Raw genomic sequence first — 19322 nt, 5'->3', positions numbered from 1 at the left:
CAAATATTGAGATGCGGTTCCATCCCAATTTATGGGGTTTTCTTGTCCTTTTTGAGTAAATAAATAATTTTAAAGAGCCACAAAAGAAGGGAAGCAAATTATTAGATAGTTTGCTTGACATCAAAGTAATTTTACATTTATAAAGGCATACTGGCTTTCAAAATTTTTAATGTTCCAGTCCTAGCTAAAAAGTCATGTCATGTCCCCCAAAACGAGCCTGAATTGATGTAAGGTTTTATGCAGACTTTAGGTCTGATGAAGGGAATTTTGTGGAGCTATGTGTCATGGTTTGGGGTGAAATTAAACCCTACGCTTGATTCCAGTGTCCATTTTGAACTCGTTAGGATTGTATGTGTTTTTCCTGTTTGTACCCGCCTTCTTCAGCCTTCTATGCACATACAGATGGTTACATTCTCATACTGGGTACCCGGAGAATGTCACATGCTTTGCATCAATGGCAATTAGTTCCCTTTTTAAAATGGAAAATGTCATTAAGTTCTTGAATAATTCAAGAGTAGAGGTCACAATACAGTGTCCCTTTTGGGGGTCTTTATGGTGCAAATGGCAAAACAAGGCGATCCTATCAGTAAGAGTAGATCTAAGGTTTACAATGTAGCTCTATTTAGTGTGACAGGAAAATTAAATTACGGGAGACACTCACTCATTGTCACCCGTTAACAGGCTTGGGAAAATTGTGAATCCCTGGGGGCAAATCACTGACGAAGTGCGAGGGGAATAACAATATTTCATTTTAATTGGCTGTTGTTTCCTTTGCTTGATTTTGAAAACAACAAACATAAACATGTCCCCCACATTTCTCCTTGGAAATAGGGTCCCGAGTCTCCCAAACACGACCCCAACTTACAGTCTCTGCCCAGAGGCCGGCAGGTTAACCGCCCTGGGAAGCCTGGGTCTGTTTTCTCAGCCATGGTTAAGCTGGTCTTTATCCAGGGGTTCCTGGGAAGGAAAATATAGGGACAGGTTTCAAATAAAAATGGGCTTCCACTACTCCGCCGCTCGCCCCCATCGGAGTCAGCTGGAATGCAGTTACTATGTTTCTGGAACAAGGGCAGCCCTTGGATTCTATCAGGACTGAGGAGGAGGAAGGGAAACAGAATGACGCGGAGGCCGCCCACTCTTTCTCCTCCCCAGAGGAAAAGGAGTTCGAGCTCCTTTTGAGATACCGGGTCGGAGAAGGTGCAGCTCGGGCTGGAGCAGGGTGGACGAGTGTTCGAAGAGAAGAAAGTGCAGGCTGGGGGAGCGAAAAGAAAATCGTGAGGTCACTAAATGAGATGAAGGTGTCTCCAGGGCCGTGCCAGCACATCCTAGCCACCGCCGGTGTCACCAGCGTCCCGCCCCCCATTCTAGCCCCCTCTGGTGTCCCCGACTAAGACTGGTGGGCGTGGCTGCCTGGGTCCGGCTCCCACCGCAGCGGGCTCGCGCTCCCAGTCTTGACCCAAGGCTGTCTGCCTGTTCGCCCGGCCCTTCTCTGCGCGGTGCCCAGCGGGCTCACCCGGACGGGGCCGACCTTGGCACCTGCAGGAGAAACCCCGGACTCGCCAGTGTTCCCGCAGGGGGGAGAGCGTTGGGGAGGGTGGGAGAGGAAAACAGCTGACAGAGCCCATGGCGACTGGGGTGGGATAGGCCGGGTCCGGTGGGGAGTGGCTGCCTAGGATCGGTTCCCTGCGCTTTCTAGAATTTGTGGGGGAAAAGCAAGAATGACCGTCCCTCTGCCTCGTGCTCTTTTCGATCTCTCCCCCGACCCCCAGTGACATTTAGCAGGCATTTTCCTTTTGTGGCCTCCTCCACTAAGACCTTTGGAAGTTCTATGTCAGCGAAGTGAGCGTTGGGAGGGGGCGAGGAGAACCCCCCGGAGGGCCAACCCGGGTTCCGCGTTTGGCGCATCTTGGCAGCCGGAGCTCGCCAAACCGGGACAGCCCCACGGACCCGCGGGGACTGGGGGCTCGGTCGGCTGCTCTGCCGACCCCGGCGCGCCCGATCCGCCCCGGCTGCCTGGCCCCGGGTACCCGGGCACCCGCCGCCTTCCCGGAGCCCGAGCACCCGCTCCGGCTCTCGCAGCCTGAGCCCGAGGAAGGCTGCTCCGAAGGTCCCCGGGCCACTCTCTGGGAGCGCGAGCCAGCCCGCCAGCCGGCGGCTAGGGGCTCACCCAGGAATGAGGAAAGGGAGTGCTGCTTTATTTCGGAAGCAGGTGCGACTCTGTGAACACCTAGATAGAGGGAGGCATTTAATTTTTATATACACATATATATATATTCCAACGTGATTTGTCCTAGGTCAAGTTATTTATGCCTCAACTTTGATACATTTCCTGGTAGAATTAAAGAACAAGGTTCGTGCCTGGGGTGGGGGCGGACGAGAATAGTGAGGGGGCAGTTTAGATGTTTTTTCTTTTCTAAATGATTCAATTCAAGCAAACACTTGGGGGCTCCAGGCCGCTGTAATTCCAAAGACAATTTTCTCTGGTTTTAATTTGATTTGCATTTTTTCAACTTTGATAATATTCAATTTCATGGCTGAATACACATGTAAACACCGTTAGGTCGTGTTTTTCGCCCCTTGCACCAAACAGTATGTCGCTTGTCTCGGTGCCATGGGAGGTTACACCCTGCGTCCTCAAAATATCTGCAAGTTTCTCCTAAATTATTTTTCAAAACTTAGCCCGGCAATTTGTCTGAGCTTCAGAGGTGACCAACTAAAATATATCTAAACTGAATATATCTACTGAACTAGCCAAGGTGTGGGAAGACCTGCACAGACATTGCAAAAAGGAAGGCAGTAAAGGAAACAAATTCATATTTGATATAGAAGCAATTCTATTTTTACCTGGCATTATTTTTCCATATTGTGTTAGTAGTTTTAAACAATCCAAAAATAACAAAGAAATTTTCGTCTCCCAGAAATGTCTTTAATGTGGATTTCATTGCTAGAAAGACAAGCATTGAAAAATATATAGATATACCTTTTAAGGAGAGGTTTAATTACCACTATTGAGCTATTTTATCAAACATAAAATGTAGAAGAAAATGCAAGGTGAAATTGGGAAATAAGCGTTAGTCATAGCAAAACAGATATTCAACAAAATAGCACTGCCAATGACAATGAAAGTAGGATGATGTGACCTGCCTGTGAGCAGCCACCACAAAACTGTAATGCAAGAATATCACACATTTTTTTGCCCTCAGGACACAAACTAGACAGACATTGTGCAAAGAAATACTTGGCACCTAATAAATTTATCAAAACTCCAAATATATTTTATACTCCATTTACAAAACTGTGCTGGAAAAGGTGAGGACACACTTTTTTTGGTTTGTCCAAGAATACCTTATGTAATAAAATGGCTGTCTAATTTCCAGAGCAACCCTTCATTTAGAAATATATATATATATATTTATCTGCTTGCTATTGACTAATGTGGAGTATTCAAGACTGTGAGCAATATTGCTATCACAAATCTTAAGAATTTACAAATTACAATGTTTGTTTTATTTTAACAATCCTTAAAAATGAAAAGGATCCATGAAACTTCTAAATCCTAAAAAATAAAATAGATCTGTGAGACTTCTTAAAATGCTTTATGCTCCAGGCTGGCTGATAATAGGTAACTGTATTTTAAATTGAGGTGATCTAATTTGAAAAATATCTTTTATCATGTGAAAGGCATTTAGGCAAACAAGAAAAAATTCCATTTGAAAGACAACAGACTTTGAAAGAGAAAGTCGCTTAATTTTTTTAAAAAACACACTCGTGGCAGGCTGACTGTCCAGTGTCTGCAAGAAAACTATTCTTCATCACTTGGCTTTTAAAAAAAGAATTATTAAATTTTAAATCATAATTGTTAGGATTTGTACTAAGGTTTTCTATTGTTTTGGAAGGCTGGCAATTATGCCTACTTTATTTTACACAAATAGATGGCAGAGTACGCACGCTCCTCACAATTGCTGCACAGCAAACCCATTCTTAGAGACGGAGCTAATGAGGAGGGCTAATTGTAACACACAATCTATTCAGAGAATGCAAATGGTGGACAATAGAGTACATCTTTCCCTTTTTCTATTAGTAATTGAGGAGTGAATGGAGATCTTGTTAAAGACCTTAGAAGTTTGATCATCACTGAGCGAGTTTGCCATTTTAATTCGCTTTCACCCCCAAAACAGATCTTTATTGAGACATGGCTACCTCAGCCAGAAGCAGAGCTGCTGCACCTCAGACAGAATCTGTCCTCCACCCTCAACTTCATTGAACTGGGTCTGAGCTGCAGCAAGAAACAGGGAGAGGGGCTGGGGTGGGGGAAGGGAGGCAAGGGAGGAATGGTCGGGAAAGTCTCTGGAAAGCATTCTAGACAGGTGGGGACTTCCAGATGTGGCACGGTTGGGGGCTTGGGAACTTGGGAGGGTAAGCACCTTGGGAGAGTCATGAGTCCTGGGAAGAAGTCACAGAACCCACCCCAACCCCTGCAAAACATCCAGCAGCTGGGAATGGGGAGGCACTTAGCTAACGGTGTTATACAGGGATAGTGATCGCCTGTTCTTTCATGATGACCAGGAGCCCAGAGGCCTGGGCCTGAGAAAGGGAAAGGATGTGTGTGTGTGTGTGTCATGTGGTGTGTGAGAGAGAGAAGGGAGGGAGGGAAGGAGGAGAGAGATTGTGGAATGCAAGGGAGAAATCATGCAGTTACTTTTAGTTGTTTACTGAGCAAGGGCGAAATCTAAACCGCGCTTGCCACAATCAATGAAAGGATCGCCTCAGCTTCCAGAGTTGAGCTCCCTAAATGAGTCTGGCATTCTGATAACTGCAGGTGAGCACCTGAGATCAACTCCTTCCCACTGCTCGATGCTGGGAAGAGATAGGGATGCATTTGTTCCTGAGCTCTGGGAAGGGAGAGGCACGAGGGGGATTTAATTGTCTGCCTGGGTGAATCGAAATGTCCTTTGAAGCAAAGAAATCAAGAGAGATTGGCCTTTAATTGGTAAACTCTGCTGATTGGGGGAGGTGGTAATTAAAATGGAAAGAGGACAAAATATAGATTGGCTACTGCTTCCCCCACTGTCTCGCCCCCATAAACAGCCCCCAAAATTGACATTCTCCTCTGCTCTGGCCGTCTTTACAAGGCTCAGCACACAATCTGATTGTGAGTAATTGTGTCATTCTTGTGCCCCCACCTTAGTCTAACACTAAGTTATCCAGTTTGGAGTGAGAATACAATTTTATCTAGAACTCTGTTCACTTCCAAGTGTTGGCCATCCACATGCCAACACGTGAGGAGCTGGCCTTAGAATCCAATTGTCTGCCTGTCTCTGAAATGCCGAAATGGAAGATGCTAAGTCTGCAGGGAATCTCACACCACTGAAAATGGACAGGCCAGGGAACTTAGCTTCCCGGATATTGAAAAGTAAAGGAGACCTCCAAGCCAAGCCTGAGCCCTGATTTGAGGAGGGCTAGTGCTCATTTCCACTCTGTGTCCCCAGAGCCTGGCACAAGGTTAGCCACTGTTCACATGCACACTCAGATGCACTCTGCTGGAGTGGCGCTCTTCTAGTCGACAGGCCTACTGGGTGCTGGGCAGCATCCTCCCTCCCTGAGGGCTGCAGGCTGATGCGCCTAGGCCGGCATCCTATTCAGAGGCAAAACCCAGAGGCAGGTATTTACGGAGATCTGCATTGGTATATATGTGAGGGGTGGGAGGGGGAGGCTTGCCATGGGGGCTGGGGCCAGGGTGTGCTGGGGACCAGCTGTGGGCGGTGTATGCATTCCAGCTATGCTGTCACCTGGGTTGTCAGGCCACCAGGTGCAGGTCAGGGGGAGGTCAGAGGCAAGAGCCTCTTAGGACATTCCTAGACCTTGCTCCCAGAATCCTTCGGTAGGGAATAAGGCAGACAGGCTGTAGCTCAGAAATGATTTGGCTACGTGGATTGTTTTAAACTTATATGTCAGCCCTTAGTCTCTGCCCCTGACATTTTCTCTCTTCTCTGGCATTTTCTCCTTCTGATCACAATGTAAGAGCCTGCTTGCTGCCTCCCCCTTTCCAGCACTGGCTAGCTGGCCCTGGAAGCATCGGTGGGCAGAAAAGCGTGATCCAGGCCTGAATGAACTTCTGCCCAACTTCAAGGGACCATGGCCACATAAGAATTCTGACTGTGTTACCCCAGAAGACAGCATGAGAATCTAGCCTGATCCCAGACATCACCCATCCTTGTCTCTTCTAGGACAGTCCACGGGGTTTGTGCCATCCTTCCAGGGAGTACCAAAGCCTGGCTCTTCTGAGATCTTCCAGTTTCTTTCCAGCCTCCCCCTAACACTTCAGATGTCCCTGCTCATTTTCCAGATTCTGGAGTTCTGGTGAAGGCTGGCCTCCTACTTCACTGAAATAGGAATTTTCTGTGTCCCAGAGTCCTGGGAAGCCAGAATAAGTTGAGGGAATATGAGTTGAAAGACTCCAGCTCAAAACTGCGCTGTGAAATTGGAGCAAGTTACCTAACTTCTCTCAGCCCCAAGACCATTACCTGTAAATTATGATTTCCACCAGCAGGACGTGGGAAGCTTAAAAAGAGATCCTATTCAGGAAAACACCTTGCATGGTTCCTGGCACCTAGGAGAACCCCACTCAATGGTGATTGGACTGACTAGAGTTTCCATTCAAAATAAGAGAGGGCAGGACATGGATGGGGGCATGAAGGCCACTGAAAACACTAAAATAGTAAAACAAAATTTCTGCCAAGAAATTTACTAACTTTTCTGAAGAAAAAGTCTCTCTTTTCTAGAGAGAGGATTTTCTCAGCTAGCAGGGGATAGATTTGCTGAAGTTACAACTTCTTTCTGTGTGTTAACTGCCCCGATTAATGTAGCTCAGAATCACAGAACAAATGAAAAATATATAGTGAAATTGATCTCCTTTATTTGAAACTTAAAATGGGTTTGTGGAGGTAAAGCAATCAAAAAGCTTGAGCAGAGCTGTATATTTTATACTGAAGGGCGTACATGTTGACATCCTGATGTTTTTGCTAAAGATGCTTGTGACTTCCATATGAAGCTCTCTATAACCCAGCTCCTGCCCTGGAACCTCACCCTGTTCCTTCACAGAAAACGTCATCTAATCATCATCTGTCCTTTTTGATTATCCAGCTATCTACCTCAGGCCTTAGTGCCTTCCAAGCCCTCTCTTCCAAATACTTCCAAAGATTGTTTTATGTTTTCAAATAAAGCACTTTTAACATTCATGAATTCAAGTTAGGAATTATATATATGCTTTCCTTTCAGTAAGCAACAATTTCCCAACAAAATTCAATATATAATTACTTCTGCTTTATAAAAATAGAAGGAATAATAAATTGAGATTATATTTTTCATTAAATACCAAATCAAAATTCACATGCATTTGCTCAGATCATTACCAACCCTAGTTCAAAAACATCCCTGCTTATTTTTGGACCTGTGTCTTATTATTTTCAAATAAATGAAACAATGGGAAGGCTGATTTACTTATTAAAAAATAAACTAGGACCCAACCATTTAAAGAAGCAGAGATTGAACCACATAAGCAAGTAGAACTAAAAAACAGCAAACAATTCTCATTACAAAGTTATAATGCTGCATTACCCGCCAGTATTTTTCCCTTACACATACGTTTGTGAGTCTGAAATACTCTCTCTCAATAAATTTAATGATGTTTAAGTCAAGAAAGTATAGTATTGCCATCATCGTCTCGTGACACTGCTGGGAATATTGCTGCCTCTGATTAACAAGAGAGGGTTAAACCCCAGGCACTTGCCCTGGTGGGAAGTGAGACCTCTAGCTTTGCATGAATGAATGTAACTTAATTTGTTGCTTCTTTTAGCACTCCCAGCTATCAGTTGTGTTATCTAACAGTGAAATATCACCCTTTCTTTAGAGAGAGATTGAGGACAAGTAAGTCAATGCTTTTTAATGTGAACCTGCGGGGGGCGGGGGAAGTGGTGACAATGACATCTGACCAGTCCATGTGAATGTTGGCAGTGAGCTCAGAGCTCAGACAAACAGCAGCTAACGTAAAAAATAAGCACACTGTTGTGAAGGTATGCTTGTGAAAACTCCCTGTCCTCTCTACCTTTTCATGAGTGGTACTTTAGCACAAGGTGGCAGCTTCTTCTGCAGAGGATACAAACGATCTGGACTAGGCCCCAAGGGTGCAGGGACTGAGGGGGAGGGGAGAATAGGCATCACCTCCAGTCTAGCAAGAGGGACTGCGACGGAATTACAGCTTGTAAAATAAGCCTCCATCAGTCTCCCAGGAGACAGCCGGCCTCAACTTGGGTGTTCCCTGCTTGTTAGCCTCAGTCATAATTGGTCTCTCCTCCCATCCCACGTTGTTGGTTTTCTGTGTGTGGCTTTTGGTGGGAGCGTGTTAGGTCATCAACAAATACAATAGCGGGAGGGGGCAACTGGGGACACACATGATTGTTTTAGAGAAGAAAGGAGAAAAGGGATAAGAGAGTGGGCAGGAAGGCTATGAACAGAATGGGGAAGATGGCCCAGGATTTAGGCTTCCGCGGCACCCCCTGGAGTGCTGCAGGGTAGGGAACTCCCTGGGAGTTTTGTTAAAGGGAGAAGAGGCCTGCCAGGAGCTGGGGACCCTGCTGAGCTCCGCTGAGGACATTCATCCATTCTACGCTATTTTTGTTTGCTTGTCTCTGGAGGTGCCTGTAACATCCTGCCCACATCCGGTGCCTCTCATTAAAAAATAATTTTTCAGAAAATCCCAATCAGGGTGGTTTGCTCTAGAAAGGCCACGTGTGTGGAGCTGAAGACCTAAAGAACAGCCCAGGACCCTGGTGGGGGTAGGGTGTGGGTCACAGGCCTTCATCCTTTTTCCATCCATTGTTAAAATAGAGTATCACTATCTTGTCTCTCCATCCCCCATCTCCTTTTACCTCTTCTCAGAGGAAAGCCAGTCCTGGGGATAGAGGCTACAGTAAATTTCTGATCTAAAGTTAGCTATAAAGCCTACAGTGGAGATGTCTTTGCATTTAAGGAAGGTTGAAGATACAGTGCATTGTTTTTGCTCAGAAGGGGACAGATAAAGATAAGATCCCTAGACCCTTGAGTCTTTATTTACTGTAAAAAGAACATTTGACCGGGGAAGGAAAGAGCAAGAAGTGTAATTAAGTCAAGTTGCAAACTTTGGGGATTGATTATTTTTTTCTGTTTGTATGTTTTACAGTTTCACGTTTTACTCGACAACCTCTGGCTGGCCTGGTTGCCATGGTGCTGCCTCCAGGGCTGGTGTCCATGCTGTCCGCCACCCAGTAGGATTTCAGGTCTGAAACCTTGTTCTTTTGCTACAGCAGGGACGACAAACTGGAGCTAATGGCACTAGGGTGTGCGTGGGGGTGGAGGTGGTCTATTCTGTATGGCAGGACTTTATGCCCACCACTTTGCGACATTAGCCAGAACGAGCTGCTTGCAACTCCAGGTTCATCGTGTTTGGGAGGAAAATGTTTCCTTTCCTGCCCTCTCTTGCAGGGTGAAAGTGCATAGTCAGAAAAGGCCTTGCTGCTTTTTTGAAACATAACTGGTGTCTGCACATTCCAGATCTCGTCTCGGCCACCCCTCCCTCCAAGCCAGGGCCACCTCCAGTCCCCCGGATGTGTAGAAGCATGCACTGCCCCGAAGAAAACGCGTTGCCCCCAGGTAACTTCAGGTACCTGCTCGGGCTAACGCCTCCTCCTATGCCCTATTGAGCCTTATCTCTTGCTTCTTCCCGCCCCACTCCCACATTAAAAGGCCTCCAAAGCATTGAGGAGCGGCTTCTCTTTATGAAGCTGGGGAGAAGGCGGGCGATAAAGATCGGGCGTTTAAATTGGCCATTTGGAAGATTACATCTCTTCAGCGAGGGTCTTTCTTTCAAAACTAGCACTGAATTAAGGGTCACGGCTACTCCGTACCCGGCTCTCAAAGGCACGGCACCTTTGAACTAGGTCGTGGAGTGGCCTGGGCGAGGGGACCCCGGGCCATCAAAGGCCCCAGGGAAGGCCGTGGGGCGACACCCGTCTAATGACAAGTAATTGACGGATTCGACGCCGCGCATTACCAGCGGAACGGGAGGCATTAATTATTTAAAAACGATTAGCCTTGCCGTGTGTCCTGCAGGCGTCCCATCATGTTCAGCGAAGATAACCAGCCACACGAGGCGAGCTGGGGCTCGGAGGGCGGCGGGCGCCCTCCGCAGCAGGCTTCGGGTGAGGTGGACACGGGCGCACAGCCCAAGGCACCAGGGAAGGAGAGGAGGGGCCACCAAGGGTCCCCACACAGGAAGGTGACTACATAACACTGACCCTGCTGAACAACGAAACAGATTTCTGCCCACTTGGGTTCGAAGTCTGGTCACTGCGGTGCAGATGGGAAAAGCTTTCCGGTCGGGGGTGGTGGGCAATTTCCATGTGCCAGTTCCCTGTCGCGTCAGACCAAAGACCCAAAGTAACCGAGCCAGGCACGGGCCTCTCACAGTGCCTGCTACCCAGGCATTTAAAGTAAAGACCCCAGGGAGAATGTGGATCTGGCGTGGGGGCGGGGATGGGGGCCGCTGGTAGACACCTGGGGAAATACAACTTTATCATACCCTGCTCTCGAAAACCGAGAGTCCTGAGGTTTCAAGGGGCAGCAGCAGAACTACTGTTTTTCCGAGGTCCACGCCTTTCCGCAGGCGGCGGAAAGACGTGGCTGGTTCTGTTGGGTCCTACAAACTCGCGTCCTCCGGAATCCCTGAGGGCAAGCCCGGCACGCGCGAGCGTGCTCCTGCCCGTGGAACGGGGGAAATCGGCGACTGGGTTGCAGGGAGAATGGGATGATAAATGGCCCTGCATCTGCTTTCTGACTTTCTCTCCTGGACCCAGCTCGTAACCCCAGAGGCTCCCCAACCTGCCTGCCGCCAAGCACGGCTGTGCGCAAAGGCCACCAGCCGCTTCCTGCAGCCAGAACTAAGGTTCATTCGCCTCTTAGAAAGGCGCGGCCCCTCCCCTGCTGCTGCTTGATGCCGACCGCCACCGTCTCCTCGGCCTGCCTGTGTCCGAGAAAGAGTTGAGACTGGACTCGAACCCCTGCGCGCCAAGGGGAGGGCGTCACCACGCTCTGGTCTCAGCCTCTTCAAACTCCCATGTACCACGCACATCGTTTTCTGCTGACTCCCACACTAGATTCTGAGGCCAAGGGGGTTCCCCACACCCCACCCTCCACTGTTCTCCGGAAACACGCTGCTCTCAGATCGAGTCCCCAGATCCGAGCCGCTCGAGGAGCCTGTGTGGCTTCCTCGGGGACCTACCAAACTCCTCTAACTGAGCTCAGAGCCTAAGCCGTCTGAGTTTGCAACTCTACGACCCCTCATCCTTCCAAGTCATGCACTTTCCGAACCCCCTGCAAAAAAAACCCAACCCCTTGAGTCTCCGTTGGCTGAGCTTACCACCAGCCAAGTCCGCCCGGGCGTCTGAGCCCTGGAAGGGAGAAGGACTGGCTGGGGGAGGGGCGGTGCGCGGACAGGAGTGGGGTGCGGACGCTGAGGAGGGGAGCCGGGCGCGGCACCCGGGTGGGCGCGCTCCCTACCTGCGGCGGCCGGCAGGCCGGCGGGCGGGCGGGCGGCGGAGCGTCCAGCGCGCGGAGGGAGGAGGCCGACTGCTCCGAGCCGAGGCATCCCCGCATTTATTTGAGCTCAAACCAAGCGACTGTTGACTTTAGCACACAAAGCAAAGATTTCACTGCCCGCTAGTTTAAAAATGAATATTTTACCAAGATATCGATCAGCGTTATAAAATTCAGTTAAGTACAATGGGATCCTGGCAAAAAAAAAAAAAAAAGAATAATAAAGGAGGGGGGAGGCAATATAATATCTGTGCAAATTTGCTGAAGTGTGACGTGGCATGGAAAGTTTACCCTCCTGGAATTCGGATCTAGAATGTTTTTTTCGGTTGTTTACAGACTTTGTTTATTCACAGATCATGGTTGCTTAAACCGGCGCGCAGAAGGCGTGGGGAAAAAAGGAAAAAAAGGAGGGGGGAGAGCCTCTGCACCCCACAATGCGTAGAGTTGGGGAAAGCGCGCAGAGGCTATTTGTGAGCTCGTAAGCTCGGAACCCGGGCTAGGGGAGGGATTTAAGCGGGAGGGGGGCGTGAAAGACACAAGAAGCACAGAAAAGCCTCCGAAAGCGCCTGCTCCCCGACATCCTTTTTATGTATTCGGACAGAACTATATCTTATCGGCCGGGATCAGTGAAGGGGGGTGCGCTAAGTAGTTTAAAACGACCCTCGCACAATGGGCGTGCCATACGAAACATAGCAGGTTAGGGCAGCGCTTTCAGCCTCCATTGTCCCCCACTCGGCCCCCGGCCCTGCCTCTCGGCTCCTTCGCCACGGGAGCCTTTTATGTGATAATGAAACACATTTCAGGCCGGGCTCACGACGTGTGTGTCCTTGCTAGGAGGAGCGACGGCCTGATTGCTGGCTGTGGCCTCCGGATCCCCCCCTCCCCAATTTCTCTTCCTTGTGTTCTTCGGGACAATGTGGCATGTTAAGAAAGGGATTTGGAGGCGGGAGGGGGGCAGTGGTAGGGGGGAGGCGGAGGCGATGCCAAACCCCCTCAAGCGGGTGGGAAGGCCAGGCTTGTTGGGGATGGCGGCGGGGTGGGGGATGGGGTGGCAGAGACCCCAGCAAGGTAGCACGCAAAGGCAGTCTCCAGGTCTGGGGCGTAGCTGGAACACTCCAGGTTAGGATGGTCAAGAAGCCCAAAGGTCTAATCTTGAAAAAAGGAGCCTGAGCTTAGAAACCTGAGGCAAAAAGTCCTAGCCTCCAGAGTGTTTTTATCCACCGCAAGCTAACTGCTCGCGGGAGTGGTTCCCAAGTCTGCCGGACCCGCGACGACACTGATCCTGCCCTTGCCCAACCAGCAGATGTCCTGGGCAAAACCAACAGCAGACTCCCCTTTGCGCTCTCGGCCTTGGTTTTCACTGCCGTTGGCCGTCCTTTTAGGCCAGAGAGTCGTCTGGGGGCAGAGGGAGCATGGTGTATAAGAATTCACTCTGGGTTTTTTCGTTATACTTTTAGAGTCCTTGAAAGCTCACAAAATACCTGCATATCCCCTGGGCCCTGCAAACCTGGATTGCCAACCTTACCTAACTTACAAGAAGATTTGCAAGGGCCTTGAGTTTTGGAGGGAGATGGGGAGCAAATTTGCCGACAGTGGCATCTCCACTGCTATCATGGTCGATTGGCCAGACACCCCTTACCTCCTCCTCACTCCCAAATATACCCTATTTTTAAAAAACAGACTTGGATTATTACCCTAATTTATCCTTTCAAACCAATTCCAGGAGAAGGTCTTCTAAATGTTTCCCTACACCAAGTGTCTCGCCATTTCTGGGTTAGCAAGGTCTTTCTGGGTTAGCAAGTTCTGCCATGGTTGTGCACAATACCTGCTCCAGGGAGAAGAGTGGGAAAGGGTGGCGCCTGTATACAGAGGAGGCTGGAAGATCCAGGCAGAGTCCCAATTCCACCACTGTTCACAGTGGTGAACAGGCAAAGTGCTGTAACACAAATTTGCAAGTTTGATCCAGGCTCATTTGACCTGAAGGGAGGCCCAAGAACAGAAGTACAGCAAAAACATGTGAAATCCAGGCTTCCCCCAAGATAAGCAAGCTGTGCGGCCCAAGAGACCACAACAACAGGGCACATTCAAAGAGCCAAGGTGGAAAACTGTGATATGTGGAGAGTGATCTTCTACTGGCTTTAAAAATAAACCTGCTGGAATGGTCTGCCTGGGATCTGTGTATTTCATTGTGTGTAAAGTTAACCCCCAAATTCAAAAAGTAACCATAAACCACATGAGTTCCATTTAATAATGTGCTTGCTTTAGTGTTTAGGGGGATGTGTACTGGTATCTGCAAATTTGAAGTGGATTTAAATAAATAAGATGGATTGACCAATGGAGGTGAAGATAGATGGACAAGTATGTGATAAAGCAAATATAATGAAATGTTAATTGCAAAATCTCGGGAGCAGGTCCCTGTGTGCCTACTGTAAAATTCATTCAATTTTGGTATGTCTGAAAATTTGAATAATAAAATGTTGAGAAAACAGCAACACTCCCTGGGCCAAAATAAAATACAACCTGCCACCAGTCAGGGTATCCCTCCCTCCTTCTTGAAATAATTTCCAAGCCTGTATATTTTTTAAGCCAAGTAAAGAAAAGAAAAATCTGGAAGAAAAGATTCAAGGGATAAAACCGGGTATAACACTTTAATATAGATTTGTGGAACTCTGGCCCTTGCAGCCAGAATACACATTTATAAGCCATAAATAAAGCACGCAGAAACCATAAATTAATCAGACCCGAGACCTGGATTTCACCGTGTCAAGATTGGGAATGCTTTTTTTTTTTTTCTTTTTCTTGGTCATTTACAACAGACCCTTACATTATTATTTTTTTCCTGTTTTTAAACAATAGTACAACCCTCTGGTTCTGTTAAAACTACATGGTTTTACACCGAGTCACTCACAAAAGTTTTTTTTTTTTTTTTTAAAGTAAGACTTCCCTGCAGCAACAGCAATGGAGGAGAACAACAACAACAAAAAAATCAGAATCTGCAGGTGCTTGAAGAAGCAGGAGTCTACACAGTAGTGGAAACCGGAGGCTTTTTTTTTTTTTTTTTTTGACTTTATATTCTTTCCCGTTTTCCTCCTTATATAGAACGTGGGGTATTTGTGTGGCCCTCTGTTTGGGACGGAAGGGCTGCATCGGGTGAAGGGAGACTGCTGTCTTGGGGGTGTTGGGGTGGGGGTGTTATGGATTTCTTCTCCCTTGCGTCTCTGCAACACCGTCTCCCCAAAGTCTCGACCCCCACTTGCTCTCTCACTTATCCTGGATCCGGGCTGCCAGAGTTAGCCGGGCCTGAAGCCGTCGTCTTCTTAAGAGGAGTTCATAATGGGCCGGGAGTACACCCCCTGGTAGTAGGAGGTATCTGCGGCCAGGGGCGAGGCGTCCAGGCCCGTTTTGTTCGTGACCGGGCCCATGGCCAAGCTGCCAGGCATGGGGGAACCGTAGCCGGGGTAGTGCATCACCTGTTCGTAGGCCTTGAGGTCCATTTTGTGGGGCTGGTGGTGGTGGTGGCTGTGGTGGTGCTGCTGCTCCGAGGACATGAGGTTGTTGATGGAGAACGGGTGGTTGAAGGCGTAGTGGTGCTCCGGCTTCAGGTGGGCCTCAGGCGGCAGGCCCGGGTGGTGGGGCGGGCCCAGCAGGTGGGCCGCGGCCTGCTGCTGCTGCCCGGGAGAGGGCGCCGGCTCTGGGGGGCTGAGCGCCGCAGCCGGCGTCCCCTTCAGCTCTCCCAGGCCCCCTCGCTTGTGCTCCTGGCACGGGGAGGCGCTCGAGTGAGGCGACTCGGTGCCCGCCGGAGTCTCGGAGGCCGGCCCGGCGGCCTCCCCAAGTTGAGCCTGCGAGGCCTGGGCCCCGGCGGCCGCCTTCTTGCCGCCGCCCGCGGCGCCTGCGGCCTCCTTCAGCGCCAGCTGCTTCTCGCACTTGAAGCGCTTCTGGCGGCGCAGGTAGCAGCCGTTCTCGAACATGTTGCCCGAGTCGGGGTGCAGGGTCCAGAAGGAGCCCTTGCCGGGCTTGTCGGGCGAGCGGGGCACCTTCAGGAAGCAGTCGTTGAAGGAGAGCGAGTGGCGGATGGAGTTCTGCCAGCGCTGCTGGTTCTGCCGGTAGAAGGGGAAGAGGTCCATGATCCACTGGTAGATCTCGCTCAGCGTCAGCATCTTGTTGGGGCTCTGCTGGATGGCCATGGTGATGAGCGAGATGTACGAGTAGGGCGGCTTTGCGTGCGTGTAGCTGCGCCGGTAGGTCTTGGGGTCGCGCGCGCGGCTCAGGCCCGCCTGCCCATACATGGGGCTCATGGAGTTCATGTTGGCGTAGGGGGCCAGGCCGCCCATGGCCCCGGCCGCCTGCCCCCCGAGCGGGCTCAGGCTGGGACTCAAGTGCGGCCCCATGCCCGCCACGCCGGCCGCCCCTGCCGAGCCGCCCATGCCTGCCATGGCGCCCGCGCCGGGGGACATGCCCGCCAGGGACGGGCTCATGCCAGCGCCCACGTACGACGACATGTTCATGGAGCCCGCGCTCATGTTGCCCGAGCCGCTGCCCATGGCGGCCGCCGACATGCTCATGTACGTGTTCATGCCGTTCATCCCCAGGCCGGCGTTCATGTTGCTCACGGAGGAGTAGCCCTGCGGACAGAGCCCCGGGAGGGAGGCGACAGCGTTAAGCACCGCGGCTGGAGGGTGCCTAGACCTCCCACCCACTGCCCAGGCCTCCACCTCCGGGGAGGCCTCCGGGGAGCCCTTTCCTCCCCTGTGGCCCAGTCTCGGGACTCCGAGTCTGTTTCATCCAGGGACAGTCATGATCGATGATCGCCCTTGGGAAGGTGGCGAGCGGATTGCTGCTTGGGCATGTGGCCCGTTTCTAGTCCTTCTCCACCTCGCCCAGATTCTAGAACAGGGGTCCCATGGAGTACTCCCAAGCCAGCACCCCAAATGCATTCCCCTACCCCAGAGTCTCCCCAAACTATCCTACCAGCATACTGAGCTGGCGCCGAGGCCCGAAGTCCCCGGACGCCACCTCCGGTCGCAGCAAGCAACCTGCGGGACACCGCACGGGGCGCCTCGGGCTGCCTCCAGCGAAGACTGTCCCGGGCCCGCTCTGTCCCATCTCCCTCCAGGGAGCCCCTCCCTCGTCCCAGGGAAACTGAAAGGCAGTGCCTGTGCGGAGTGCGGGGGCGGCCGGAGGCACTGAACCGGGCAATAGGGAAGGAACCGAGACCTGAACCACACGCAGCTGAGCTTTGCAGGCACAAACTTTCTTTCTCTTTGTCCACTAGTCTTTGACTCTGCCTCCACTTCAGCCCCCAACTCCTACCCATCTTCTCCTCCTCAGCTCCCCACCCCCTCGCCGGCCGACCTCCCACCCCTCCCCAGCCGCGCGCTGCCAAACATAACTCTGTTAGGATAGTGCGTGGCTCGGCCACGAAGAGGATTTGGAGGCGCCGCAAGTCAATATTTGATCACAAAGTTAATATTATCTCAAGGCTAACAGTGTGTCGTATAAAAAAGAGACCCATTTGATTCCAAGGAGGGCGGAAAAGGCGGCTGCCGAGAAAGGCTGGGGTTGTGGGGCGGGGTAGGGGGTGCCAGCGAGGGAAGCGGTCCTGAGGTTGGGGAAGGAGCGAGCGCCGCCGCTCCACTTCCCCCTGGAAAAGACGAGCGCTTACCTCGGGCTCTGCATAGTAGCTGCTCCAGTCGGACGGCTCGTGCCCTTCCATCTTCACCGCTCCCAGCATACTGGAAGCCGAGTGCATGGCAGTTTAAAATTTAACAGCCACAACAAACGACCAGCAATCACCCCCCACCCCCACCCTCTTTTAAAAAAAGTCAGCCAAGGCACCGTCCCCTCCTCCCTCCCTCTCTCGCGCTCCCTCTCCCTGGGCTCCACTCTCTCTCTCTCCCTGGGCAGGCCGGAGGCGGTAGTTGGAAGTGGGCGGGAGGTGGGGGGGGCGAGGAGCGGAGGAGGCCCAGGCCAGCGCCCCGCGGTAGGGAGCGCCCGCCGCCGCCGCGCTCACGGGCTGCCGGGTGGCGGCTGAGGTTGGCAGTGCCGAGCTGCCCCGAGGCGGCGGGAAGCGCGCGGCGCGGGGGCTGGTTGGGGGGTGGGGAGGAGGAGGAGGAGGAAGAAGGAGGAGGAGGAGGTGGTGGAGGAGGAGGAGGAGGAAGAAGGAGGAGGAGGAGGTGGTGGAGGAGGAGGAGGTGTGGACCGCGGAGCGGACAAGTGCCGCAGTGACGTGGGCGGCTGGTGATATAGCGCGGCGCGCTGGCGCGGGCCTCCAATCCCCAGACCCGGGGCAGCCCATTTGAATAATCAGCTCACACCTAGGTGAGAGGGAGCCGCAGCCGGCGCTCCGCACCTGCCCCTCAGCGCCTGCCGCCCGCCCCGCTGCCGCGGCGCCCGGCACTCCTGGGCGGACAAGGGGAGCGGGCCGGGCGGGCGATCGGGCACGCGAGATCCCTGGTCGAGTCCCCTTTCCTCCCGGGTCCACGGCGAGTCCCCTGAGGAAGGAGGGACCTGGGAGGAGACCACCCTCGGGGGTGGCTCCGGCCTCCAGCCCCCGCCCCGTCCCATAGCGCCGGGCGCCCGGTGCGCCTGTCGGAGGGCGCGTCCGGCCTCCGTGCCCGGCAGATCCCTATGAAAGCCGGATTTATTTATGCCGGGTTTCTTCGCTCTCAGTGCTCTTTCTCTGTCAAAATAGCAAGCCCATGACAGCCAATTTGCAAAGCGCTGTCCTATTTAGAAAAACTATGTACACACCTTTAACTTGCCCGCCGCTGCTCCTGAGAGGCCCCTCCCTGTTACAGTTCAGACCCGGAACGGCCTCGGGAGACTCGCGGGGCGCACGGTCTGGCCGCCTCGGCTCTTCGCCTCCTCAGAGCCCTGCCGCCAGCGACCCGCAGTGGGGCGGCAGGCGCCTGGCGCAAGCAGCCCCTCTAGCCGCGGCCGACGGTTGGGAGTCTGAGATTTGTCTCTGATATTCAGGCCGGCGTGTTTCAAGGTTACTTTTCAGTCACAACCGAGGTGCCCACAGCATTTCGTAACTAAAACAAACAGGGCAGGAGGTGGGGAGGGAGGGGTGAGGAGAGAAGAATCCAGGAATCAATGATGGGGCATATGGAGTTGACTTCAAGAGCGTCTCTGTCCTCTCTGTCTTCCAGAGGGGCTGCTTTATAGAAATTGAAACTCCAGCAATCGTATACTTTTATTTCCCCTGCAGCTCTTGGGTTCAAAAATTGTCTTCTGTTCTGGGTTAGCCTGTGAGCCCAGATTTGGAGTGGGGGGATGGATATTGCAGGTGTTTGGATGTGTAGGCTCTTTCTTGGTTCTGAAAACATGGCTGGGCCTTCGGGATCCAGCCCTGTACCCACCCCCTCAGACACAGAGAAAGCATCCAGCCCACCTGTCCAAAATTGGGGGGGATGGTGGCAGAAGACAGGCGAGATGGCAGACACGGAGCTTCGCATTGAAGCTTGAGTAAGGGTAAGGCTGGAAGGCAAGCGAGGAGGGAGCAGTAGGCACAGGGGAACCACCTCCCCAACCCCAGGACTCAGGTCCGCACGGTTTGGGACACAGGAGGAAGCTGCCGGCAGCACCTTTTGCTGCTGAAATGCAGATGGTTTGCACTATTCATAAAGAGGGCATTAATAAGCCCGCTGAGTGAGCGCCAGGGCGGGATTCTCCCACAAATTCAAGGTCTGCAT

At 51.8% G+C, this 19322-nt stretch overlaps 1 protein-coding gene across 2 annotated transcripts; it reads right to left on the bottom strand.

The window, feature by feature from the left end:
- Positions 1-14248: 14248 nt before the first annotated feature.
- On the bottom strand, positions 14249-18594 carry FOXA2 (forkhead box A2). Of its 2 annotated transcripts, XM_030825836.1 has the most exons (3): positions 18379-18594; positions 17291-17360; positions 14249-16250 (listed from the first exon to the last, which is right to left on the bottom strand). In XM_030825836.1, the coding sequence occupies exons 2-3, from the start codon at positions 17357-17359 to the stop codon at positions 14946-14948; spliced, it is 1374 nt and encodes a 457-aa protein (XP_030681696.1). In that variant the 5' UTR covers position 17360; positions 18379-18594; the 3' UTR covers positions 14249-14945. The 2 variants fall into 2 exon arrangements, with proteins under 2 accessions (XP_030681696.1, XP_030681695.1); XM_030825835.1 differs by lacking the exon at positions 18379-18594 and having other exon boundaries at positions 17291-17566.
- Between the last annotated feature and the right edge of the window lie 728 nt (positions 18595-19322).

This window comes from Nomascus leucogenys, chromosome 13 (genome assembly GCF_006542625.1).
Source record: "Nomascus leucogenys isolate Asia chromosome 13, Asia_NLE_v1, whole genome shotgun sequence".
In the NCBI taxonomy this organism is placed as follows: Eukaryota; Metazoa; Chordata; class Mammalia; order Primates; family Hylobatidae; genus Nomascus; species Nomascus leucogenys.
This window is presented reverse-complemented; position numbering and strand designations above follow the sequence as displayed.

What these genes read in the sequence shown, in the direction of transcription:
- FOXA2 (XM_030825835.1), bottom strand. Translation starts at nt 17,377, where the DNA reads ATGCACTCGGCTTCCAGTATGCTGGGAGCGGTGAAGATGGAAGGGCAC. An exon ending in GCTACTATGCAGAGCCCGAG is followed by an intron (nt 16,251 to 17,290) that starts GTAAGCGCTCGT and finishes CTCTGTCCGCAG; the next exon opens with GGCTACTCCTCCGTGAGCAA.